This window comes from Xiphophorus hellerii, chromosome 1 (genome assembly GCF_003331165.1).
Source record: "Xiphophorus hellerii strain 12219 chromosome 1, Xiphophorus_hellerii-4.1, whole genome shotgun sequence".
Lineage (NCBI taxonomy): Eukaryota > Metazoa > Chordata > Actinopteri > Cyprinodontiformes > Poeciliidae > Xiphophorus > Xiphophorus hellerii.
In genome coordinates, this window is record NC_045672.1 from 2,302,632 (window position 1) to 2,330,412 (window position 27,781).

Sequence of the window (27,781 nt, forward strand, 5' to 3'; positions counted from 1 at the left end):
GCATTTTTAATGTGAAGCCATGTTTCTAAAATAAGAGATCATTTTTATTTTAAGGCTTTTTACACATCAGTCCCAGGGCTGCCTAAATATTAGTCTGTATCTTTATTTCATACACTTTAAACGCATCTCAAGCTGCAAAGCTTTGCAACCTCAGTTGCAGAAGTCACATAATAAATGAGCTATTTTATTCTCACTTCTAGTTCCATTTTTAACTTGTGCATCTATGATTTGTAAATTGACTGTTTCCACAAAGTTTCACTTTCTGACAAGTTAGAGCATCACCAACTGCTTACCTTTGTAATGTTTCTCCTACAGCAAATAACATCTGAATTAATACACCCATCTTAAAATTCTTTAAACTGAATTAATAGGTTGTCAAATTATATGCTGTAAAATTCATGAAGTAATCTGGTTCTGTAGGTGCCGTTTTGCACATATATGTGCTAATCTGATCCATATTGCATAAATTTCCCATTTTCCTCTCTCCACTTGCCTCTCAGCAGTGCCGGGCCTCGACCCCGTCCCTTTGCAGTTCGCGCCACAGTTAGACCGTCTGTCTCCGGGGGGCGTTCAGGCCCACAAGCCGCTGAGCAGAACCCGCTCGGAACCCCTTCCCCAGAGCCCGCGGGCCCTCCACAACCATCTCCTCCAGCAGCAGCACAACGCGCAGTTGCTGGAGAGGCTCAAGCAGCAGACGCACCTGGGAAAGGTACCGACACATTCTGAGCCACGTTTCATAAAATCTGTTCAAGAAAAAATACAAAGTCCTACCAAGTAGTTTTGGTCTGGTTTCTAGTGCAAACATCTCATTACAGATGAAACAAGACAAAACTAACTTAGAAGTAGCTTTTCAGCAAGAAATGTGAGCTTGTTTTAAGTTAATAATTCATATTATTGATGAAAAAGTTTTAGTTATACGTGAAATAATTTGACTGGGGAACTGTATTTTTCATCACTATCAAGGAATTATTGACTTAAACTCACATTTTTGCTGAAAAGTTACTTATAAGTTAGCTTTGTCTCATTTCAAGTGTACTAAGTCTAGAAACTAGACCAAAAATATTTGGTAGAATTTTGTGGTTTTGCAGTGTATAAAGGATTTATGTAGGACCCTGAATTATTTAATGTTTTATCAACCACAGAGTTCTGTGTGTTTTATATGTATATGCAGCATGTATATGGTTGATTAACATAAAGTGGAGTGAAAAGAAAATATGTTTTTAAATAAAAATATATATGAGTTAATATATTCAGCCTTTCCTAAGTCAGTGCTCTGTAGAATCACGTTCTGCTGCAGTTTTAGAGCTTTTTGCTGCTTAATCTTTGCAAAATGGTTCAGAATCTATCAGATTGGGAGGAGTAGTGTCTCTAAACAGGCGTATTTCTTTGTAAAAAAAAATATATGTATGTCAAGATTTAATGGTTATCAATACTTTCAGTTGAAGTTTAAAAGCGTTACAAATCTTTTTATTTTAAAATAAAAAATTCAAAAGTTATAAAATATGAGTTTAAATCCTGCTTTTGTTGGGGTTATAACAGAACTTTAACAGACATATTACATGTGTTTGCATATAGAGTTTCTGCAGGTCTCATCAACTCAAATTTCATACCTTTTAAGACAATTATGAATAAAATCTAAGACCTGCACCATGTCAGGAATATACAAAAGAAACAGCATTAAATATTCAGTGAGAAGTGCTGTGCTGTGTAGTGTATGCTTTTAAAAAATAATAAGCAACATTCAGGATGTTCTGACAGTCTTAAGGTTGCAGTTTTAAATCTGTGCACCTCAGTTTCAGTTTCACATGTAGTTTCACTGCTATGTTTTTAGCACTACTGCGATGACTCCAGTGTGACAGTTGATTAAAAAAAATAAAATAAAAATACAGTTTCATTATTATTAGTAGTACATCAGAGGTGTACTTTCCCACAAAAATGTGATTTAGTTCTCCCCTCTGTCTCTTAATTCATCGTCTTTTTCACATCCTGAATGATCTTGGCGTTCCGTCTGTCTGCAGCTGATGTCCAAGTCCAGCGAGAAGCCCAGACTGCATCAGATCCCATCTGAGGATATGGATTCTGAGGATGGTGGTGGAGCTTCACCCACAGAGACCAGCTACCAGAGCAGAGTGCGGGCAGAGTCACTGAGGGAGGCGGAGCCAACCGGATCCAAAGCCCAAGAGCAAATCAACCTACAGCATGCTCTCATACTCAACCAGGTTTGGGGAAAAAAATCACAAACATTCCTCCACAGAGAGTTCAGAAGAAGCAGGCAGATCGTCTGCTGTTTATCTTTAGTCCTCTAGATGGCGACATAACTCTTTAAAAAGCAGATTCTCTGTTGTGTCTCTCCTTGACGCTGCTCTGTGTCTTTCCCTCCGACCAGTCGTTGCTATATGAACAGCAGAAGCAGCTGCAGCAGATGCATCAGCAGATGGAAACCCTGGCTGTGCCTGTGTTCCGCGGCGGCGGGCCGGCCTGCGGGCCTGGCGTTCACCGGGCGCTGTCGCGTACACGCTCGTTGCCGGCCTCCACCTCGCTCACTCCGCCTGAGAGCACCCTGAGCCTGACGCCGCAGGACACTGTCAGCAAACCCCGCTTCACCACCGGTGAGTTACGTATCCCAAAGGTGCCGACGTAAATATGAGAGGACACAAATCTCATTTCTCTTCAGCAGGGGCGTCACTAGATTTTAAGGAAAAGAGGGGCTCAGCCCCCAGGAGACAAACAGGATAGTACATTTCTCAAACAGCAACCAAATGGACAAATTCCACTTTTAAAATAATGTTCAGGGTAATAAAAACATCTTCTACATCAAAATATGACTGTAAATAACCAATCACTATAATGAAATTATTTCCTAGTAAACATTGGTAAGATAGTTAGAATATTTTTGTGGCTCTGCTAGCATTTGTGCAAAATGTCATGCTTTCAAGCAATACAGTCCATATTTTACATCAACCTCACAGACTATTATTCTATGAATTAAAATAATATTAGAGTTGAAAATAATAGTTGATTTAATTATATATAATCATATTGAGGTGGCTGTTGTTTCAACCTTCCAGACCTCTCAGGTCTTCTGGTTCTGTAGAAGCAGCATTCAGCTTCTATGCACCACTAATCTGGAACAAACATCCAGAAAACTGAAAAACAGCTGAAACACTGAGTATCTTTAAATCTAAACTAAAAACCCACCTGCTTAGTGTTGCTTTGAATCCTAATAAATGAAACATTGACCAACATGTTTGTTACTGGTTCTCTCATTTAGTTACTGTATGATGTTTTTATCACTTTTTATTTTGTGTTTTTAAGACGTAAAGCACTTTGACCTGCCTTGCTGCTGAAATTAGATACTCAAATAAGGTTGATTGATATTTTAACTCATATTCTGGCCACATTATAGTAAATTTGTTGACAGGTAGGATACAGGTAAGCCTGTCACAATAAGCAAAAAATCAGTTGATCATTTATCACATTTTTGCTTATGTGATAAATCAAAGTTATCTCAATAATTTCCAGTCACACAATTGTTTATTTTCCTTATGAGTCTCATTCACTTCCAAAGGGACCGGATGACAAAAGGCGTCACTCCGATGCTTAACTGGCAGTTTTGGTTGTTTTTCATAATGATTAATACTTTTTGAAGGATGATTTTGTTTATTGAGACTTTATAGTCCATTTTATTAATGCTTTCCATTGTGAGTGACTTTATTACTATTTTATTTATTGTTTTTGTTTATTTTATTTGTTTATTTGAAATATTTAAAATGTCTTCTAGTTCTAGTGTTAAGTGTTGTTTAAAAATGAAAGTTTATTGATCTTTGAGAAAATGTACTTAACATTATAATGTCTTTTTTTGCAATAATTTCTGGAGCAATTGATTGTCCAGAAAAAGTTATTGTGACAGGCCCAAATTTACTACTGCACACATTAAATTTGCCTTTACATGTTTGACTGAGTTTGTTAAGCTATTGATGTATTTCATTTTGCTGTTCTGGTGCAGAATCATAACTCAGTACATTTTTGTCTGTGTTTAAAACCCCCCCAAAACATTTAAAGTCAATTTAGCCACAGTTTTTCTGTATCGGATCAGTATCAACGGATGCTAAACCTCAGATATCGGCATTGGTATCAGAAATCAAATGCATCCCTATTTGTAACACTTTTAATTTTCATAATATCTGGATATTCATTTTTTTAAACATCAGACAGGGTAGATGTAAATATAGGATTCTTTTTGGAAGTGACAGAATTTTTAAAAAAGATTTTCTGTACGGTGATCAGATTTTTACTTCAGGCCTGGACTTTTCCTGGATATGAGTGTATTGAACATGTTACTGAATATTAATCATTATTTTGTTGTCTCTTTTTTGTTTTCTTCAGGGCTGGTTTATGACTCTCAGATGCTAAAACACCAATGCACATGTGGAGACAACAGCAGTCACCCAGAGCATGCTGGGAGAATACAGAGCATCTGGTCACGACTGCAAGAGAGAGGCCTGAGAGGGCAGTGTGAGGTAAAACACACACTCATACTCAGTTAGCATTTAAGGAATGACTTTGCAGGTTACTGTGTACAAATATCTGTGTTCTACCACTTCCCCTTCCTTGTAGGATTTAATGTAAATCTGCAGAGTTTTCAGAGAAGCCTTCATGTTTTGCTCTTGCAGAGTATCCGCGGTCGGAAGGCCAACCTGGAGGAGCTGCAGTCGGTCCACACGGAGCGCCACGTGTTGCTTTACGGCACAAACCCCCTCAACAGGCTGAAACTGGACAATCGCAAACTGGCTGGTAGGTCACGTCTTGCACCAATAGATCCAAACGTTTTAGAAATGTGTTCTCTATTCAGAGCCATCAAATCTACATTGAAGATAAAATATGCTAAAAATAGATTCAACTGTTTCTGTAATGCAGGAATCCTCTCGCAAAGGATGTTTGTCATGTTGCCATGCGGCGGAGTCGGGGTAAGAGGAAATGCTCATCTTTTAGTAGAAGCTGCTTAATACGTCCAGATTGTTGTTTTGATGAAAGGTGATATTGTTTTAAAGAAAGATGGAAAAAATGAGCAAAAGAAAGATGACAGGAAAGACATCAAAGTGAGAAAGAAAGCAAGTGGACTTGGTCCTCCTGACAGCCTGTGTCGAATCGTGACAGTTCAGACTAATGAAAGCAGCATGTCCGTGACCAGCGATGAAAAATATGCTTTGGATTTTTACTGTCAGCCAGATGGACAGAAAAGGAGAAAAACAAAAATAGAATTATGGAATGTGGAAACATAAAATGATGACATTAAAGGTATAATTAAATTTTTTTTGTGTGTCTAAATGTTGATATGTTTGTTGTGATGGACAGGTGGACAATGATACCATCTGGAATGAGTCACATACTTCCACAGCATCACGCATGGCGGCGGGCAGCGTCGTTGAGCTGTCATTCAGGGTGGCCAAAGGAGAGCTCAAGGTCAGAAACCAGAGAGCAGCCGTACTAAACCGTTGCTGAAGTCGGATAAAAATGTTTCCTTCAGTTACAATTAATGTTGAAACTTGATGTAAAGTACATCTACAATCCAGATTAAGGCATGGATTACCTGCTCTGCTATGTATTTTTTCTGTTTGTTGAACATAAAATAACTGTAGCAGAACAATAAGCAGGAGGAAGCAGCAGTTACAATCCAATCAGAATCAGTGTCCTTCAATGTAAAATTAGCCTCTTCATTTGGACGGATGATATGAAATTAACATTTTATTGCCTTTGGTCCTAGTTTTAATATGTATGCTTTTATGGAATCAAAGTAGAGAAAATTATAGTTTAAACACAAAATTAACAATCATAGCCATTTATTTTTATCATCAGAAGTCACATTTCTTTCCAGGATAAATGTTTTTCCCATTAAGGACACAATAGATGCCCGTTTTTAATTTGAACATATATTAATTTACTTCTTTGCAGGAGCTAGGTTGTTTAGTGGAAGAACAAGTTTGTCATTGGTAGAAAGAATCACATCTGTTTTTGCCATGACTACTTCAGGTGATCTTAATTGTTCAAAAAAGATTTGTTTTACTGTTAGTAGTAAAGAATATTACAGATGGAAAACTAAAACAAATCATTTAATATTAGATTTGATATGGCAGGTTAGAATGCAGCATGCTAACAGTAGCATCATAATTAATGAGACGCAGGTTAACACGTCTTTATCTGCTGCACAGAACGGCTTTGCTGTGGTCAGACCGCCAGGACATCACGCCGACCCCTCCAACCCAATGTGAGTGTGAATATATGCTCTGTGTTTTATACAACCACAGTAAATGTACTTTTTTTTCTTTCTTGTCGTTTATGCAGCACCACTCTTTCTCTTGTTGTTGTTCGTTTATGGGGTTTTTTTCTCTGAAAACCTTTTTTGGAATACTCTTTATTTGTTTTGAGACTATTTTCAACAACTTTTCCTTTGAAAATGCTACAAAACCATTTCTTAGTAATAGAAGCTTGACAAAGCAATAGAAACCAATCCAATAAACTTTTAGGTAATATTTTGAGAAATGTGTCTGTGATCAGAATTTACAGAAGTGAATGTAAGATATTACTAATTTTAGTAATATCTAAACCTTATGACCTTATGACAACAGTCCATCTAATTTAGGATCTAAATTAGGCTTAGAATATTGCTTTGATAAAAAATATGGATATTAGATATATCCATCTTTTTATGCATTTTATAATTTATGTTTGGCTTTAAAACCAACAAACCATAATTTATTTCTAATTTTTAATCTTCCCTTGATCTGATCCAATTTTACATTTCAATCAAGAAAAAGTCATATATTTAATTTCTTTAATTTTCCAATAAAACTGATTCTGATTCTGTACCATCTATTACTAACAACATCTTAATAAAAACATTTTAATGCTTTCATCAAACATGAATTATAAAAATAATCAAACAAGCAAAAGGAAATAGTAACACAAATTAGTTCATAATTTTAGGATTTCTGTTCTAACTAAACTTGTTATTTTTCATGTTTTTATTTAGCTTTTAATTTTCTGTGTTTGTGTTTTAGGGGTTTCTGTTATTTTAACTCTGTTGCCATAGCTGCCAAGCAGCTCCAGCAGAAGCTCAATGTCAGCAAGATCCTCATCGTCGACTGGGTGAGATGTCGCCCAGTTTTAACTCTGTCAGCAAAGCCTTAGTAAAAATTTATATCCTGTCTGTGTTTTATTTATTTAATTAGTGGATATTCTTTCCATAGGATGTTCACCATGGTAACGGCACCCAGGAGGTGTTCTACAGTGACCCCAGCGTTCTGTACATTTCACTTCATCGCTATGATGACGCAAACTTCTTCCCTGGCAGCGGTTCACCAACAGAGGTTGGATGAAAATCGGTCGTATCTTTAGTGAAAAGCGAAGCGTCAGAGAAACACTGGGTCTGACTCTGTTTTCTGGGTTTTAGGTCGGTTCTGGAGCCGGTGAGGGCTTCAATGTGAACATAGCCTGGACCGGAGGCTTGGAGCCACCCATGGGAGATGCTGAGTATCTTGCTGCGTTCAGGTACAAGCAGCTCCTTCTTGTTTCACCGCAACTCACTGAAACAAGGGACATTTATCTCAGTTAATTGGTTTGACATTTTTATTGATTAGCACTAGAATCATCCACACAAGCCTTAATTAGAAAATTTCCCCTCGTTTCCTTCACACCGAGCCACAACAAACAGCCTGGCCGATCACCGTCTTGGCTCCACATTGTCTCTGACGCACTTCTGGCGTAATTCAGAATATTTGTCATTTGGAGAGCATGTGTTGGCTGCTCCCTGGTTTTTCCAGCAGCCTCAGATGTTATGCTGTAACTGCTCTCCAGGTCTCGTTTTTGATAGACTGCGGATGTCTGACTTCCTGATGGTGGGTTGGGTAATTGTCATTGGTGGGTGTTTAGCACCAATAAAGATTCAGTCGTGTGGTCGTTTTGGTCGTCTGCGATATTAAACCTCGAGGAAACATGGGGAAACTGTGTTGTTATGGGAAAAAGGGCTGCAGCAGAGAGTTGACAGACACACACCTGCTTACTTGTTTTCGCATAGAAACAAACCAAATCCACTTTTCTATGATTCTTCTAAGGAATGGATCAAAATTCATAGAAAACAGTTGAATGTCTGCTGACAATCTGCTTGAAATGTGTCGATCCTGTAGATGTAATAGCTTTTATATTACTCTTAAAGCTAGTGTTAAGAAAAACTGAACCGTATTCTGTTAAGACTGACGCTGTGTAGTATGAACCTGACCGCTGGCGTTTCTGCTGACTGCACCGGTAGAAAGATAGAGATTTTCAGTGTGACGGCGTTCCCACTCTAGAGTGTTTCTGAGACAAAGCAGGTCATGTTTAATGGCAGTAAACAATAAGTGTCCAGTTTTTAGACACGCTGCATGTTATTGTTTACATCCAAAAATTATGCACACGGGCTAACCGTAACTGCGCTGCCTCTGTAGAACAATTTCGTTACCTAAATGAAATCTGTACATGTGGCTATTACTAATGTATTGCAGTGTCCCACAGCAAACGGAAGGATAACTCAAAACCACTCGTATTCTTTTTCTCTCGTTCTCTGGGTCGGATGTGCTACACATAGGCCTGTTACCATAGCAACCAACTGACAAAAGTTTCACTAGCGTATCAGTGTTCAACACCAAAAAAACACACAAACATTTACTGCACAAAGAACAGAAAAATCCGTTACAGTATTTTCAGGCTCTGTGTTTATTTTGAAATTATTAATAAGTGATGGTATGATCACAGCGATGGCTGATTAGCTAATTTAAACATCTGCTCTTCTGATGTTCTGCTAGAGAGTAGAGTTGTGGCTCACTTTTGTTTTAATTGAAAAGAAACTGAATTCAGTAGCACATCTGCATGTTAAGGTTGTCAAAGTCTAGCTAGCATAACTAACCTACTTCCCTCTCCCTCACTATTTTTTTAATTACAACTTTTTATCTACCTGTGAAATTGTGATACCCTTGGACGTTATTTTCCAGTTGTCGTAGTGTTGACAATTAGCAGCAACACTTTGTGTCCCTTTTTCTTTTATATATGATACACACAGTTAAGATTTAGCGTGTTATATTGACAACTTAACGGCTAAAACCAGTGCTAGCTAATCATCATCAGTGAGCAGCTTTTTGCCCTCCTGTTGGAGGATGGACTTCCACCCTAGTCTCAACCTTGTAGCTTCAAACAGGAGATTTCCTCCTGGAATTGCCCTGTATTTAGTTTATAGCATTTTATCATAACACACTTAGTTACAGTATAAGATTTTAAGATATGCATTCTGATCTTCAAAGTATATTTATAGTGCTAGACCCTAACAAGGTGCTTTAAAGTCCCCTAACTCTTCACCACCACTTCTTAGAGCCGGTTTGTAGCATACAACGCTTTCAAACATTTTATGGTTTGAATGAAAAAAAATCTTTACCAGAATGTATTTTACAAGGAAAAGTTTGTGTGCGTTCATGCTTGAAAGAGGCTGCTTTGCTGCCTTTTCACCGTTTCCCTGCACTCCTGCCTCCCCACCCCCTCAGTTTCCATCACGCCAAGCCTCGCCAATAACTGGCACGTTCTCCCTCTTCCTGTCCTCTCTCCTTATTGATCTTTAATAAGCATCCCCTCCTCTCCTTTAACCTCACCCCTCCCTGTTCCCATCAGGATGCCTGTAGTTACGCGCTCTGGGGGGACCGTGCTAGTTTTTAATGGGCCTACAGAGGAGGTGGGGTTGGTTTTTTTGCGGTTTACTGTTGTTTACGAGAGCGAGTGAAGAGTGGGCTCATGCTCTTTGCTTCAAGGAATCCTTGTGGGAATCAAAATCTTTCTGTGTTTGTACGATTTGTGTTTACGTTTCTATGCAAATTCTGAAACTCGTTTGTACTTTTTGACTCTTTGCATCCTCTGAGCTCATGTTGTCCGTTTGCACGGTGGTATGAAGGGGAAGGGAGGTCTACTTAGTCCCCAGGCAGAATAATGAAAGTAAATGGATCCCAGATGGACTGATTTTCCTCTCTCTCTTTCTGTGTCCAATGACGTGAAGAGAGTGACAAGCCTCTAATGGGAAACAGACCCGTGTGCCGCGGCTTTGAACTTCACCGACCTGCAGCGTGGGGCTGCATTAGTCGAGCCTCTTTCCACCTCTTAGCCCCAATGTGGTTTTTAATTTTTTTTTCCTCGTAACAACAACAGCGTTGAGGAAATATGCATCGTGCATAAGAGCTGACAGCAAACCCACTCCGTCAAGCGAACCTGCCTCACAGGCGCTGCAGCTCGTCCAACAGAGAAACAATAGTCCTTTGTCAACGCAGTTTGAGCTGCTGAGTTTGGGATCTGCCACAGTTTGTGTCACTTGTCAAGTTAATGAGTCTTTAGATTGGATCATAAGTATTTGTTATCTTTATGAGGCTGTCCAGGTAAAATGCTGACAAATCAGAAGATATAGCTTCATTTATATGTCTATTAGATCATTATTTACAGTTGAGCTGACTTACAGTTGAAGAGGCTCATTGTAGTTGTAGCTTTTCAATTAGGCACATAATAACTCCTTTAATGTGTTTATATCCTTCATTCTTAAATTGTTCTCCAACAACACTTCACTTTAATCTAATGCCTTATTTACACTGAGTGGTACAACATGTGTCGGATCCGTACAGACTTACAATAGTTTGGATTTTTTCATCATAGTTTAGTTTTATTTCATTGTGGCCTCTTTTGTCTTAATTAGATAGCTTTAATTAGTTTTTAGAGTGTGTTTGCTAGTTTTTATTAGTTATTTTTAGTTAAATAGTGTTTAGTTTTAGTTTAGTTTTTATTAGTCACAGTAATAGTTTTAGATTGTTTTAGTTTTAGATGCTTTGCTTTATTTTTACGTGCAGAATTCAAAAAGGTCAAAGTATTCTTTTTATTTTGTATACATTGAGTTGGGTCATGAACACTCAACAGAAGATCTCATTGTGAAGAAGCGTATTAAATTATCAACTGACCCGTGTTTTCTCACAACTTTTGCTGCCGCCATTTTGCGACTGGGAAGATTATGGAGTGCCATAATTTGCCAACAGCTGACGCAAACTGCTTGTGCAGGGAAAAAAAAAAAAATCTGTTTTACATCAGTTCAAAAGGCTAATATATGGACTCATAAACAAGAAAATGAAGAATATTACATCTATAACTTTTGTATGTTTAAGTAAATTTTAGAAATGCACAATATAATTCCAGTTAGTGATAGTTTTTCCCTATTGATTAACGTTGTTATTTATTTCAGTTAACAAAAATGTGGTCCGGATTATTCAGGAGAGTATTTCCACCGCCATTGGACTCTCAATGGGTAGACGGAAAATTGAAGTTAAATATACAGAGTAAAAGTAATCTATTATGTGAATTGCCATCTAGTTTAAAGCTCCTAACCAGCAAAAACATGAGTATTTTTTTCAACTTCCTGTATCTCCACAACTCTCTATGTAATAACAGCACCACATGCTGGCAAAAACAAAAACTACAACCAGTAGGTAGAATCAAAGCAAAACAGGATTTACAAAGTACATGTCACAGATGCCCCGTTTTCATATAAATTTACAACTGAATGTGGCCTGAAATGCTGTGATAGGGGGCGCTACTTTGTCTGTTTCAACAGAAACAAACAAAATAGAGTACAGACCCGGGCCGTACCGCTCAGTGGATACGAGGCGTAAATGTTAGAAATACATAAAAGTAGTGCAGCAGTTACTCCTGTTTTACCTTTATTTGAAAAGGTTGACTGTTTAAATATTTGAAATACATTTTGTTTTGAAGAAAGTAATGGTCCCTCTATTATTTTTATCTTCTACCTTGTAGAACATCTTTCTATTCTTGAGACTAGATAAATATACTCACTGAAGTGCTTACACCCATGAGCTTTAAGGTCTTTCTATCTGTGGGATAGAACAAGGCAAAGCAGTGCATGATTGTGAACCTGTCCAAAGATAATTGTGTGTTTGCAATAAAGGAGGTACTTAGATGGTTTCTAAAAGTTTTTATGATGAGTGCGGCTTGTATTCAGCCCTCATGAGTTAGCACTTTGTTAAAATCACATTTTGCTGCTGTTGCAGCTGCAAGAGGCAGAAAAGCTGGCAGGACCATGTTTCACCATGGGGATGCTGTGTCTATTGTAATGTGCATTGTTATTTGGGAAACCCTTTCAACCTTCTCTTGTATAAAGACCACATTTGTGAAGTGCACAATTAAGTTGTTTTGTTTATGCTGGCTTCAAATTTCACATGTGCACTTGGATTAAGTAATAAAGTGGCTTCTAAAGTCAATTTGTTGCACAGAATTTTTATTTAAAGATATCAAAGTAAAGGATGCTATGAACAAATGAATGATGAACTTAGATTTATTCAATTTTGATGAACATTTTGATAAAATTTTCTTTCCACTTTAGAAATATGCTCTACTTCGTGATGATCAATGCCAAAAACATTGAACATTGTGGTCATAATGAGACAAAATGTAAAGGTAGAATTTGGCATGTTTCAATAAATAATTTAAACAGTAAATGAATTGATCACATGAAAAATTAAAATGAGTTCAATAATTTCAATTTGCATGATTTACAGTACAGACCAAAAGTTGAATTCAATGAGAAAGTGTGTCCAAACCTTTGGTCTGTACTGTATGTTTTTTTTTCTGTCGTCTCTTTCTTTTATAAACTGGATGATAAAAGTCTTCAGTTTGGTGCTTTGGTCTCAACTTGCCCTTTTTCTGAATAACAATTTCATTTAGTGACTTCATAATTTATTTTATTTGTTGTTTCTGTTGTTTTTGTTTATTTATTTTGGATATTTAAAATGTCTTCCAGTTCGGTGTTAAATGTTTGTTAGAATTGAAAGTTTATGGATCTTTGAGAATGCGTTCTTGCATTATTATGAGATTATTATGTCATAATATTATAATAATTGAAAATGGTAAAAAAAACAACCAACAATGTTATTGTTTATTGTAATAACGTCAATTTATCATCAAGCAAATTTGGTTATCGTTACAGGCCAGGGTAGAATTCTTTATTCCTATGATTCCTTTAGTAAAAATTACTCTGATAGTACACTAATATTACATAAAAACAACAATGCAATCAAACAACATGGTGCAAACATTGTATTTACTTTTTATTAGTTGAAAAAGCTAAAAATAAAACAAGGCGTCCTCAAATTCTTTAGAACAGGATTTAATGTTGATGTTAGGAACCTTTTGGGTTTGGTGCTAGCATCATCCTGTCTTTGCTCCATCGGGTGACGGATCACCTGTTTGTGTCCCTGCAGGTCTGTGGTGATGCCCATTGCCCAGGAATTCTCTCCAGATGTGGTTTTGGTGTCGGCCGGGTTTGACGCAGCTGAGGGGAACCCTGCTCCTCTGGGCGGGTACAAAGTCTCTGCCAAGTGTAAGCACAGCTCTCCAACCACAGCCAGTGTGGTCTTGTCTTCTTTGAAACTTGAATTGCCTGATATTTATTACAGTCCTTGGGACAAAATTGATAGTTGCGTCTCGTGTCCAGTGTGGGGCAAAGAGCAGGACCACATCTCACCTCATTTATTATGTGGTTAATTCATAGTTTAACTTTGTTGCTATGCCACAATGTATGAAACATACATTTTTATTTATAACATCTGAAACATGGTGGTAACATTAATTAAGCAAGACACTGCAAACATGAAAGCTCTGAGCCAGGTTCTTTCTATTTGAAACTAAAGAGGCAGTATCATGTAAAGTTTACTTTTTTAAGCTTAACATCATGTTATAATGTTATTCCCTCATCAAAAACATACCTCTTAATCTCCATGGCAACCATTCAACTAAAAAAATTAAAAAAAAGAATACACACCAGTCAGCTCCTTCAGACTAGCCAACTGCAATTAGAAAACTCCTACTGAGCTCATTAAGTGAGTTACTTCTCAGAACGCTGGTAAAAAAGTTGTTGTGATGACTTTCTGAAGACAAAGTTTTAGAAAGAACAAGAGCTTCTTAAAGAGACAGAGACCTAATTTAAAGGCGTTAAATTTCTATGTCATATTTCTTTTATAACAACTGAAGGTAACAGAACTACTTAATTGTGCTACAAACTGATTCTATGTTGTTGGAAAACACTTGAAGTGGCTCCTTTCATCGCAACTTTAGCTTTGTCACTGTTTCCGTAACAGTTTTTGTAGCTGTTGGTGTAACTATAGCTCACCTGCCAGCCTTACTGCTCCTCATGTTTGAGCTAAGGCATTCCTCCTGTGAATGTTTCTGTGTTTGCTTCAGGCTTTGGCTTCCTGACCCGCCAGCTCATGTCCCTCGCTGGAGGCCGTCTGATTCTGGCCCTTGAGGGAGGTCATGACCTCACAGCCATCTGTGACGCCTCTGAAGCCTGCGTCAGTGAACTACTGGGTATACAGGTAAGGCGTCCTGGGTAATTTAATTTTTTAAAAGTAACTAACTTATGCCCTAAAACTTCTTTTTAGGTCTAGTGCAGTGATGTAAGTATGCTGCTATTTTCTCTGATTTAACAGATTTTTTTCTGTCGTGGCTTTGTCTGTGTCTTGCAGGACGCAATGTCAGAGGATGTTCAGCTCCAAAAACCCAACGCCAACGCAGTGCGCTCCCTCCAGACTGTGATAGAAATACAAAGTGAGCAGCAGCAACACTTTAACTTTAACTTATCCACTCTCTGCCTTTTTCTTGCATTAGCAATTAACAGCTGCCCCTTCGTTTAAAGCAGGAGTGTTCAAAGTGAGGCCTGGGGGCCATCTACGGTCCCTGACCTGATTTAAAAAATTTAATAAACTATGACATATAGAGTTAAAATCTACCTATAAAATGTTAGGTTCAGCACAAAGTATCTCCTCATTGACTTACACTACGACGTTTACATTGGTGCACCTAAATCTGCTGTTAATTGTTGTTTTAAAATGTCTCTTAATACAACAAGTCTTTTCAAATAAAGACTGACCTCGAACCTGTGTTTGTTTCTCAGAATAGACAACATATTTTTTCTGATTTCTTCAGTTAAACCTGAAACACGAAGAGTGAATTCTGCAAGTCATGGACTCGATGTAATTTGCTGAGTTTCCTTTGATAGAAACTTTTTAATAACCTACTTTGAATAATTAATTGAGCTTACTGTTTAATAACGAGGATCAACTGAAATGTATGTGTGATTAAATTTAAAGGACTTTGTTATAAAGTGCCATGAGACGACATTTGTTGTGAATTGGCGCTATATAAATTAACTGAATTTGAATTGTTACATGAACTAATAAGCAAACTAATATTTAACTGCTTTTCATTGAATAAGGAAGAACCATTTGAAGTTTTGGATCTACAATCCCATTCCTACAAAAGAAAATCTGATTAGTTTATTTGTTTAAATGAAATAGTTCATGCTTTGTTCACTGGTGAGTAGGTTCCAAAAAATCAACATTTTTGTTGATTTTAGTTTTTAAAAATGATATATTTGAGTACTTTTAAGCTGACAATTTTGACAAAACTTTTGGGCACTTCTGCTTTAAAGGATGAATTAACACTGATGAGATGTGTGTGTGTGGGTGTTCGCGCTGCAGGTCAGTACTGGCAGAGTGTGAAGGCCCACAGCGGATCAGTGGGTAGGTCGTACGCTGCCGCTCAGAGTAAGGACTGCGAGGAGACGGACGCCGTAAACGCTTTGGCCTCGCTCTCTGTGGGAGTCATCTCCAACAAGAGGTACACGTTCCTCCCAACACACCAAAAACACACTCACACACAATGCCATCCAACTAACACGCGCTGATTCCCTCCAGGCTCCTGGACGAGCCGATGGATCACGAAAGCAACTCCATGTAGGAGAACTTGCAGAAATTCAAGAAAAAAACGTGCCTCAACAACCACGGGTTCTCCATGGCGCTGTCTGGGTTTTTTGCAATGCCACTGAGCCCTTCCCCTTCCTCCTCACACCAGTTAGCCTTCTTCACACTCAACCACACCAGCCCACACACAAGATCGAACCTCAGAGCTGGTAACCACTTGTAGCACTACCTGCAGCTGAGAAACCTTGGGAAACCTCACCAAAGAGCAATACAAGTTCACTCTGACAGACTCCTCATCTCTCCTGACTGACAGCCACTCAAAGAGCTATGGGACACAAAAAAATAAATAAATGAACAGTTTTGGAGATCAGCTGGGATTCTCCTTGAAGCACTGTGCACCAGCAGCTGATTTGATGCCTTAACTTCACCCTCGTGTTTTTTTTTTTTTTTGTAAAGCCCCAGCATCAGGTTTCACAGTGAGGAGGACTTCACATGTGAGAGCTGGAGCAAACGCTGACCAAACGGGACGATGAGTGGACACACCGTGTCGGACACCCGACCGGTCAATACACGACAGCATCGCAACGAAGACGGCGACAAAGAGAAGCGTGCTGAGACAGTTTAACCACTAGACCATGACGGTAAAGAACTCAAGGAAAGAGAGTGAATGAAGACACAAAATGGACAACTGTGGTTTTTAGGGGGAAAAAAAGGACAATTGTCCTTTGTTGTTTTATTGCACTGTTCAGTCCTTAATGTGAACCATAAGAAATTCCAAAGCTCTGGGATCACACAATTCCTCTTTGTAGTTTTTTTCCCCGAAAATTTGGATAAAATAGTGTTTGTTATATTGTTTCCAAATTCTTTTTTTCTCCTTTCTCACTCTTTTTATGCTGGCCGAAATACTGTAGAGTTGTATTTCCTGCCAACTAAACCATAAAAGTAGGCAAGAATATCTTTTTTCACTGCTGTTCAGCGTCTTATTCTGTCTTGCATACAGACATAAAATTCATTCCGACATGTACAAGGCAAAGACAAACTGTTATTGTACCACTAGTATTGAATGCTATATGTTGATGTTTTATTTTTGAGACTAAAGGCGTGATCATTCCACCCTGGCACCACTGAAGACTATATTGTATTGTTCTATATAAGCAGTACTGTTGAAGCACTTATGATGACTAGAGATGCACCGATCAGATTTCTGTGGCCAATTTCCGATATCCAGTTTTATGTAAAGCTCCCACCTACTAATGTCAATGTGACCCAATTCCAATTTCTGTTTAAAACCTCTTTTATTATTTTTGAAATATTTTGTGCATTCAGTACAGCAAAGCAAGACAAAATCAGCAAACGCAAGCAGACATGTTGGCAGCAAGATCTAAAGGACCAACCACAAAAACCCCAAAAATGAAAGCATGGTGTTGACATGACATTGCTGACGTTGGGACCATAAATAAATCACTAAAGTCTTTAAACAAAGGGTTATATAAGATGATACTGAAATGGAATATGGAGGCATAAACTTTGTAGATGAGGTTCTGTGAAACAATGAACTAGAAAAGCATCAACACTTTCAGTCAATCTGTACGGCCGACCCCGGGTGTTTCCTGGGGTTAAGGACCATGAACACATGAGATGCCTTCTAAACATGCCTATAGCTGCCTATTTTAATAACTGAAACATCAAATATATCGTAATGTACATCATATAATATACATCGGAAACCATCTTAGAAGCTAATATTGCAGTCCTCCTTATTTCCACCCTTTGGGGTTTCATCCAATTAGCATCACAAAAAAGAAATGCAACTCCTGGATTGGCTGTTACAAAAAACAGCCAATTTCAGCTTCCCAAGCTTCTTCTCCTTTTGAATATATTGAGTATTATATTCTTGTGAGGAAAAAATTGCATTTAGCTTTGGATGATGGTGCAGGAGGACCTCCTCAGTTGAATCACACTTATCACTCCAGGAGGATGGTGAAGGTAAGCTCAGGTTAGCCTCGGCGGAATGAAGCTTCTAGAACCTGTAATTAAAAGCCTGCCTGGGTGAGAGAACACTCGCTGTAATATGGGCTTTTTACTATTTTAAAACAATGACGAAATAATTTCAGAATTGTTATTTAGCTTTTAGCATCCTGTATTAGCAATTAGCATGACTAGCATTGGTAAACAATCAATCCAGCTCCTACTTTTGTGCTTCATTTTTCTTACATTTTAAACACTTCACAGAGATCAGAAGTTGTTAACTTTGAGGATTCTACTCTTAAGAAACAAGTTCCACACCAAAGAGAGTTGTAATTAGCACCAGGTGTGGTGGGGGGATCAAGCTGAACTTCGGACGATTCCAGCCACAGGCCGATTTTCTGGTGCATCTCTAAACGCAACCCAAAGAAAAATCTGCCTTAAAGCGACCTGCTGCTGTATGGAAGTGACATGAGAACAGGTCTAAACTTTGGAACATAATATTCTAACTTTTGGACTAAGGCTCACGTCACATATACTGCATATACTTTTCTAAACTTTTTGCTTGTGACTATAATGACTCACTCTGTTCAGATTTTTTTAAGGAACGAGTCTTGTTTTAATTAAGAAAACGGTTTTTGTTTGTTGAAGAAAAACAATGTTGGTAGCTGTATCTCCATGTGAGAATCTTCTGTGTATTTGTAGCAACTCCTCTTATCAAACAGCTACAGTTTACCACAGAAGCTGATGGTGAGGAATCGAATCTGTTCAGGACTTTGCATTCCAAATCTACGGAAAGCAAGATTGTGTTTGTTAGTGTTGTATCATAAAACGGAGATTGTCAAACTTTGTTCTATGCATCCTACATTACGTCGGGTTTGGATGAGTCGTGCTAATGTTGTTTTAGACGAGAGCTCTGGTTGGCTGAGTGTAATTTCTGGATGAAAATGGTTCAAACTTCTCATACTTCTAGACACTAACCTCCTAAAACTTATACTAATTAAAAGCAAATGTGGCTTCATAGTTTCTCTTTGCGATTTTTTTTTTACTCAGAAATTCTACTTTTAATCTTTTCTCACAATTTGACAGTATACTTGGAGTATTGTTTTTTTTTTATTATTATTATTTTGTTTTTCTTAAACTCCTTCCGTGTTTAGAGATGAAGGAGACTTGTACTGAAGGAAATATGGGTTTGTCACTCAGACAGAAAACTGTGCCGGCCTTTTTTACAATCAAATCCTGCAGATTTTCTTCCCAGCAAAGGTTGGACTATTTCTGCAGAGCTGAGACAAGTCTGTTTTCTGTCATGGCGAGTCTGGTTGGAATTTGTTCGTAATTTTCTCAGTGGGAGGTGTCAGCATTGAAACAAAGCGCTGCGTCTGTCTCATCCAGCGTGGCCAGCAGCAGCAGCAGCTGCCTGCATGTCGTCTGTGAGGTAAAATGTTGTCTGTGATTGTGTGTGCACTTCTCTCATGTGTTTTGTGCATGCGTTGGCAAGTATTAAAGTGTCCGAGTGCATCCGTCAAATACTGTAAATGACCTTTGTATGATAGTTCCCCCCTTGTATTTGTCTTACGAAGAGGCCGGTTCTGCCTCAGCTCTTCATTCCTTTCATTACTGATGTAATTTGTACATTCTTCTTAAAGAAAGACGCTGTAAATAGAAACTGAGACCAAAATACACGTCACACGTGTGCCTTGACGCATTCAGTAGCATGTGTATTGGTAGTTTTTAAACTAACTGGACTTACAGTAACTTTGTATCTCAAAACATGACATTGAAATCTTTTTCATTCTTACTTAACTTGTATTTTTCATTCACATTTCCTACCATGTGTATGTATAGAAAGATTGTCTATTTTATACTTTTTGCCTTTTCTTCTTGATTAAAAAATTCTCTGCTCTAAGGCTTATTTTTGTCGTTAATTCTTGTACAAACATGCACTATGCTCTCTGTCTTGACTTACTGCTTTGACTTACACTGTAAACTGTAACATTGTATTTAATTGAAAAAGATTAGTGATTATAACTTGACTTTGGTCAAGGTTTGGTAACACTCGATGTCCAGTGAATTTTTGGGTGTATGGTGAATTAGTGAAGTTGAGTGAATTTATTTATTTTTTATTTTTTTACATTGTTATACTAAGCACTTGATTTAAATACATTGAGGGCCTTTTGAGGTAAAAACGTTTTAAAAATTAACTTACTTAATTTGAAGTTATATCAAAGAGTATTTGTCAGAATTGGCCAGCAAGGTATCCCACAATGCATTGTGCCTAGGCCTGTCACGATAGCAAATTTTGCTGAACGATTAATTGTCTCAAAAATTATTTCGATAAACGATAATATTGTTTGAAGACCTTTTTACACTGATTTAGTGGAAATGACGTAATAATGCATGCGATTTCCTGCCAAAGATAGATACACTTTATTTTCAAAAGAACATTTAACACTTCAGCTGATAAACAAAATAAACAAAACAACCAAAAACAAAAATAAAATTAATTCTCAGTCTCCATTAACAAAAAATTTACTTGAAAAGAAACTAAACAACATAAAGCCAAAGTGGAAATAAATACTGCATTCAACCAAAAGACTGCAGATTATGAAGTCTGTGTACTATGTTGCCCTTCAGTAATAATCAGATTTAAATAGAGAAGATGGGCACATCGACTACCTGATGCAATAGTTCACACTACATGATTTTTGGCTCCTATTTTTCCCCTTACAACAATCTTAGAACGTTGGTCTTTCTAAGATTGTGTGGTGTGTTACGGTAGATCGTCGTTGCCGCTCCGATCTAAATCAGGGGTTTTCCCCGACTGGGAGCTTAACTCAGCCTGTTGAATGTGACAGGTAGCCAATCAGAAAGCGCGGATTCTCCTCTGTGCTTTCTGAGGGGAAATTACAGAGGGGAATCCCAAACAGCTGACACGGAGCAACCCGAAGTCCAGCGGACTTTGGAGATGATATGTGGAAACAACATTAATGTTTATTCAACATGCAAAGAATATAGACAAGAGGAGGAGTTGGAGCGAAATTGCTGCCGCAGTTGATAAACCCGGTAACTTTTCAGCTGTTCTTCGTTAACGTGACATAAATAGGTTATAATGATTTTCATTCAGTCAGGACTGACACTAGCAACATGCATTGCAGGTAGATTGTAGTAAAGCATTGATTAATGCCTGGTTTTAAAATTAGTTAACTGAACTTGTAGCCATTATTTTGTGCCCATTGTTGGACACCACAAGGCAGGACCGAACCCGATCGAACCGTTATATCTAGGATTTCTGTCGGCTAATGTGTGATCTGTCAGGTTTTGAAAATGGGCCGACAATCGGCCGACAGCTCTAAGATCGTGTAGTGTGCGCTGGGCTTTACACTGAGGAAACGAGGAAGGGAGGGTCAGTGGAGAGCACCGGAGCAGAGCCCTTTTTCATTCAGTGTCATTAACAGAAAGAGAAAAAGGCCGGAAGAGACGATAATGCCGATAATTAAAATGAGGTCGATAGTTTTAATTTATGGTACGATTAATTGATTTATCGTTTATCGCGACAGGCCTAATTGTGCCAGCAGCAGCTAACCACTTTCTTGTCACAAGAATTAGTTTTAAGATGTTTAAAGTGAAAAGCTTCATTCATGCAGTCATCAAGACTGAGTCTCTTTCAGAGCTCAGTCTTATCTGCATACATAGAACTACTGAGTTGTTTGTTCGTCCTCATTACTACCCCACTCAGCCTCCTATTGTGTTTGTTTTACTGGAAAAAGTGATCAACCGATTTCTGTATTTTTTGTCAAAGTTTGAATAGAAGAAACAAATAAAAAGCAGGAGCCAGGAACCGTTTCAATCATGTAATTTCTTTTTATGTAAATAGTTTCAAGTTTTAAAAAAGTGCCTTTAGAAATCTTTGGTTTTATCTACATGTACCAAAATTAGGAGAACTAATTAAGGTTCTACAGTGTAGAAGTTTTAAACTGAGTTCAAAAATTTGAAATTTTCAGCAGAGTCAAAAGCTTAAATCTTTTTATCTTCTACTTTAGCACTATTACATTGTGATATTGTGCTCCATCATATGGAAACACTCCCTGACCGTCATTGTTGGAAATGGTTGTTTTTGGAGGATGTTTTGATCCCACTTTTTATTGATGGCAGAGATTTTGGGGTAGAACTGGGAGTCAGCCGTCTCCGTTGGATGAGAAGCAGCGTGACACATGGGTTGCATCATAACACGGGGCTCTTGGTAGCCCTGGCTTGTTCCCTGATTTTCCAAAATGTCCAAAGCAATCAGAAGGGGGATTCATTTCTTTAGAGCAAACAATCTTACACCTGCTTATTAGTGTTCGTCCTGGTATTTTCTGCAGAACTTTGCCCTTTGTGGTTTTTCTATGACTCGGTGGAAGAGCTCAACTATAAGCTGTGCATTTCATGAAATCCAGACTTTGTGGAAAAGAGGCAAGAAGAAAGCCATTGTTAAAAGACAGATGTAAAAGCTCCTGTTTGCAGTTTGCTACAAGGCGTATTGGGGGGACATCACCCTGAACAAAATATTCTTTTGGTTAAATGTGGTTGTGGCAGCATCATACTGTGAGATTATGTTTTTTTAGTAAGTAACCAACCTGCTTAACTTTGCACTGGTGGGGAGCTCTCTCTCAGTAGAAAATCATTTTTTTCTTGTAAAACTTTTTCCCTACCAGTGAACTTTTTAAAGATCTTAGTAGAAGAACAATAGCAGCAGTCTTTTCTTCAGAGGTATATACTGCTGACATCTACACCTCTTGTATATAGAATTAGATTGCTAGTGATTTTAGTTGGACTCTTTTGTAGCTCCATCTGTGATGTGACTGAAATAAAGTAAACAAACTGTGTGTCACAAATTCAAACCATATTTTTTTGCTTGAAAATAAACTTTTTAAGCCCCCCAAAACCCTGTTCAACAGTGTATTATCATGCCTCTCATCACGATGAACAGTAACCTAGAAACAATAACTGTCAGCAGAAAAACTCTAAGCTGCAGAGTTTACAAGTTTTTTATACCACTGCCAAAACTTTTAGGCCATGAACATAAATTTATTACAGCAAAAATATTGTATTACTTAAACTGAGGTGGCTGCAGCTTTTATCACCTCTCATAATGAAATATAGTTCAAACAAAATGGTGGACTGAAAATAAATGTCCTTGATGGAGAAATGTTGCAGTCATATGTTTAAATTAGAAACTTTAAAATTATGATTGTTATAACTTTTACTACACAAAACACATCCTGCTTTCATATTTCTAATGCAGAATCCTTTGTAACTTTATTTTTTATTTTTTACTTTCTAGTCTCGTCAATCTCAAAATTCAGTTTTTGTAAAAGTGTCAAGCAGGTCACTGCTGCTTCAATGAAAACATATAATGCAAGAATAACATATACTCAGGACCAAGCAGGCTATAAATGTTCGGCACGCTGTAATTGCACACTACCTTGTTCTTTTGCAGAGTTATTAACTGTTCGTGATTGACCAGGCAAAGGCACCGGGACCTCGTTAAAAAAAGAGACCAGGGAGAGCGGACCAGGAACAGAGGGAGACAGTTTAACAAGAGAAGCAGGAGACAGAGAGGGCATAGTGGCCGAATAAATATTTACAGGGTTTATCGTCAAAGAACAGAAGTGCAGAAGATTGTTGAGGATTGTTTTCACCACGCAGTTTTAAGAGGGTAGGTTATTTTGAATTCAAAACCATAAACTAAAGTATTACGTCTTTTAGTCATAAATAATAGAATTTGGACAACAAAATACATCTTCCATTTAGCACACTTTTGATATAGCTTTCCTTAACTTCTTGATCAATTCTTCGGTCAAAGTGTGAATGTTGAATATGGCTAACGCTAGTTTATGCTAACTAGCAGCTTGACAGGTAATGTTAGCTGAAGTCAGTGGTTCCCAAAGATTTTCTGGGCCCCTCTATGAATTACAATAAAATCCGCCCATAAAAGAAAAAAAAAATCAACTGGGCACACACATCATTCAGTCAGACAGAAACCTAGACACATATTTTGTTTTCAACCTCCGCTGAAGTTTATTTCACACTTCAAGTTGCAACAAAACACACTACAAACCATCTGTACAGTGAAACACTTTTGTGTAACTGTTTTGTTTTTTTCATTCATCCAAACCTCTTCCCGCACTCTGCAATGGCACGGCACCCCTCCTAGGGGGCGTGCCACACACTTTGGGAACCACTGACTTAAGTGAACCAGGTTTTCTATTGTGATTTGAAGTCATAAATACATCCCACTAGCATTAAAATTACTATCATTTTACTATTTTACAATTCATTATTTCATTGAGAAATGAATGACAAATCATCTTCTAGTCTTTTCTCTAACATATCCAAAAATGTTACTGTCAGGTGTGAGCAGGGTATTTAAATTTACCCCCTCAATAACATGTATTTGGTTTAAAGAAATATCCCAAAATTTTTAGTCTTCATACAAATTAGGTGAATGCGCATCTAATTCCAAAGATATTTTTGTGTTTTTATAGCTGTATCAATATAAGCAAGCTGAAATTAGCACAATATTTACTATTGCAGCAAATCATGGTAAAGAGGCAATAATGGAGATAACTTGACAGCAGAGGTAAAAAGACACACATTTCTTATCCAGCCTGTAATGAAGTGCCACTTTTTGCCAAATAATTTGAAACATCAGACTTTATTTATCAGCTTGAAGTAAAAAAAAAGGCAAAATGTTATGGAAGGAACACAAATATGGATTTTTAGAATCTGTCAAGTTTAGAGATGCTGTTCTATATATTCAAGAATCGAGATGAACAGTTTTAATTCATGCAAATACCTGTTTCGAGGTAACCCAGATACAAATGGGGCCATAAACATCAGAAACCATCTGCAAATCCGCATTTGAAATTGACATACAATTTGCTTGAACAAATATACTTAAAAAATATAGAAAAGTAATTTGGAACATTTTAGCAGCTCTTTTGCAATGTATTCAATATTATCTCTCCTGGATGATGAGTCATTTTGAAAAGTCAAGCATCTTCTAATATGCCAGAGACCTTAAGCCTTCTGAGACCACACTGAACTGACTGCAGGGCTAAAAAAAAATTACAATTATTCATCTCAGTTGGAAACTTTTCCTTGTGACAAATGATAGGTTGCTGATCTTTTTGCATGCTGGCACTGAAGTAAGAAGTGGTTTGTCAGGTTTGTCATTGGTTTGTTTTGGAAGCATAACAAACCAACCTGCCTGCTCATTTCTCTTTGTACTTCTCTTGTTAAAATAAAAGCAACAGTAAGAATAATAACCATGGTGCTTCAATGGGGCAAAAAAGTGAACTTTACTCTGGTAATACTTCTGACTTTAAACATATACTGCAGAGGTATTTTTAGAACCTAATACATGAAGAACATGCAATTTGCAGGGAATGTGTACATGCAAACGGCTACACCTATGCACACGTCCACATTTGTGTGCATAAATCAGCTCTCACCTCCTCCATCACTGCCCATGGTTTATGCTAAGCCCAGTGGGGAGCCACATCAGCCTCCCCTTTGATGATGACACACATGATTAATGGCTGTAAAAAGACTGTTTGTTTTCATTACGCCTCCTCGTCAGCGAACTGTAGCTGTATCAGAGATCCGTGCCATGCAAGCTAAATTTGAGCCAGAACTGGAGGAAAATATTTCAACAGGAGTTTCTCTTTAGAACCAGGAGAAAACACAAAGGGGCTTGGTTTTGTTTTAAAAGAGGCAACTGCCCATGGCTACATTTTCCGCTGTTACTCGAATTCTGAGGTGGCCAAGGGATTTCAAGGGCTGGAAAATTAAAAGTTGAAAGGATTTGGGTAAGGCAAAGGTCCAGGATCAGTTTTAAGAGTTTCATCTAAACCCTACAGCTGCTGGGTTTTATATATCTCACACAAATTTCCTCTTGCTAACCCAAGATATAGCAGACATACAGAAAAATACTCAACGTAAAGTTTAAATTAGGCTTATGGATGCAGTGATAAAATTAGGGGAGAGCAGCTATATTTAAACAGCAGTCTGACTTCAGATCCAAAGAAAACAAATAGATTAAAAGACCTTAAGTAAAATTATTTCTTCTCATGTGGAGAAACGTTTGGAGAGATAGTCTTTGAACTTCTTCAATGAAGACCAGTTTTCTAAGCTTAATTAGATACAATGTAAACAGAATACACATTCATACGGAGGTCTTACTTTGAGTGTGTTCTAGTGTCCCTCCCCCAATAATCACTTGAAACATTTAAATAACAGTCCAGAGGCTATCTGATTCACAAGCCTGAAGAGGTTTAAGGCTAATGTGGCTTACAGAAAGCCTTCACTATCGCTGGGCTTTTAAAAGTCAAAAGGAAATCTGAAAAGGAATCTCTCTTTATGTTTGAATGCTTCCCTGTGAACTTTGTTGACCTTTCAGACCCAGCTAGTGACCTGCAGACATAGTTGACCATGCCCCTTCCATCCGCCACACAGAGAAGGCATAGCTCAGTCTCTCATGTGCCAGGTAGTTGCACCCGGCAAGCTTGCTGTCCATCTCGTTGCTTTGCAGAACCTGGTACAGAAAGTCAATATAGCGGGATGCCAACTTGAGAGTCTGAATTTTGCTCAGTTTGTCCGAGGGAAGCGTTGGAATGATCTTGCGCAGTGAGGCAAACGCTTCGTTTAACGACTGAGTCCGCTGGCGTTCACGGATGTTGGCTATGGCCCGCTGAGCTTGTGGGTCCTCAAGGGCTGGGAGTCCTCCAGGACTGTGACCCGGCAGGGGAGAAAGCGAGGGGCTGGAAGAAGGCGGCTGATGCTGAGGGCTCTGTTTGAGTTTTTTGGGGCCTGTTGGGGTGTATATCTGAATGCTGTCCTCTGGTGTGATTTTGTTGCTGTTGTCCGATGAGGTAGGGGTAAGTGGAGTAAGGTGATCCTCTGTGTGTGAGCCAATCTGACGTTTACGTCCGGTAATGCCTGGAGTGGCTACAACAACAGGACAGGCATTAGAAAGTGGTCTTGCCAGCTTCTCTTTGGGAACCACCCTTCCTTTAGGGTGATCATCTCTGGACAGTTCATCCTCTCTCATACTTTGACACACTCTTCCTCCCCTTTAGTTCTTTCAATTGCTCTATGTGTTCCGCTCTTGTGCTTACCTAGTTTTTTCAAGTGTATTGTCTTTTTTCTCTGTTCTGTTCTTCTTGAGATCCTCCCTCTGCTTCTCTGCTTTGTCTTTCTTCTGCTGTTGTCCTTTTCCTTACAGCTTCTCCCTGGGGAATATTTAATCAAGCCAAAGTGGAAGAGCAAGCACTCAGTGTCATCTCCTTCATCCACACATATGAAAACCCGACAATGATCTCTTCCAGTCTCTGTAAGAATGCATTATGAGGCACAAACTCTCTCACGTTATTCTCCTAAAGCAGCATGTGAAACAAGAGCATAGTGAGTGTACATTTTTAAAGGCAGGCAACTGTGAATGTTTCAGCTGCCCTCCCACTCAGTTCCCTGATTGGCCTGAAACGGATTTTAGGACAGTGAAGCTTCAGGACGCAAGAGGAGTGAGTCCTAACTGATTGGTCCAGTCGAAGCGACGAGGCGGAGAGAGAGATCTGTTGTGCAGCCAACCAGATCTAAATGTTGTGACGTTTGCCTCCTTGTCCCAGAAGTTGCTCAAGTTTATAGGTTCCAGATTTCCTCCAAAGCAAGGCATTGCCCTGCCCCCTCTCACTGAGGCTTCACAACTCAACACCACCATCGCTGGGCTTTTAAAAGTCAAAAGGACATCTGCAAAGGAATCTCTCTTTATGTTTGAAACTGCATAAAATTCAAATACACTACCATCCAATATCCAGCCTTTTGACTTTATAAACAACAGACTAGACTGATTTTGTACACAGAATCACAAAGAAGGTGACTTTAAAGACACTGAAAATGACTCTTTTATTCCCCATCTTCTCCAGGTTGTGTGAAATATCACAATTATAACTTGC

General features: G+C 38.3%; 2 protein-coding genes across 8 annotated transcripts in view; one reads left to right on the forward strand and one right to left on the reverse strand.

The window, feature by feature from the left end:
• The window catches only part of hdac7a (histone deacetylase 7a), a 77,802-nt gene extending 58,104 nt beyond the window's left edge, over nucleotides 1-19,698 (forward strand). For 6 of the 7 annotated variants that reach the window (XM_032568683.1, XM_032568655.1, XM_032568673.1 and 3 more), the window contains 16 exons: nucleotides 501-709; nucleotides 2,019-2,219; nucleotides 2,387-2,609; nucleotides 4,387-4,520; nucleotides 4,674-4,794; nucleotides 4,918-4,967; nucleotides 5,356-5,463; nucleotides 6,210-6,265; nucleotides 7,059-7,146; nucleotides 7,248-7,367; nucleotides 7,451-7,548; nucleotides 13,323-13,441; nucleotides 14,302-14,435; nucleotides 14,586-14,667; nucleotides 15,600-15,738; nucleotides 15,816-19,698. In XM_032568683.1, coding sequence (XP_032424574.1) covers nucleotides 501-709; nucleotides 2,019-2,219; nucleotides 2,387-2,609; nucleotides 4,387-4,520; nucleotides 4,674-4,794; nucleotides 4,918-4,967; nucleotides 5,356-5,463; nucleotides 6,210-6,265; nucleotides 7,059-7,146; nucleotides 7,248-7,367; nucleotides 7,451-7,548; nucleotides 13,323-13,441; nucleotides 14,302-14,435; nucleotides 14,586-14,667; nucleotides 15,600-15,738; nucleotides 15,816-15,858 — 1,925 coding nt within the window. In that variant the 3' untranslated portion in view covers nucleotides 15,859-19,698. The remainder of the gene's footprint in view (nucleotides 1-500; nucleotides 710-2,018; nucleotides 2,220-2,386; nucleotides 2,610-4,386; nucleotides 4,521-4,673; nucleotides 4,795-4,917; nucleotides 4,968-5,355; nucleotides 5,464-6,209; nucleotides 6,266-7,058; nucleotides 7,147-7,247; nucleotides 7,368-7,450; nucleotides 7,549-13,322; nucleotides 13,442-14,301; nucleotides 14,436-14,585; nucleotides 14,668-15,599; nucleotides 15,739-15,815) is intronic. The other variant, XM_032568705.1, reaches the window with a different exon arrangement.
• A 4,766-nt stretch (nucleotides 19,699-24,464) lies between these two features.
• On the reverse strand, nucleotides 24,465-27,285 carry LOC116727098 (twist-related protein 2-like). The gene has a single exon (XM_032574248.1). It carries the CDS (start codon nucleotides 26,878-26,880, stop codon nucleotides 26,236-26,238), a length of 645 nt encoding a protein of 214 aa, XP_032430139.1. The 5' UTR covers nucleotides 26,881-27,285; the 3' UTR covers nucleotides 24,465-26,235.
• Nucleotides 27,286-27,781: the final 496 nt, after the last annotated feature.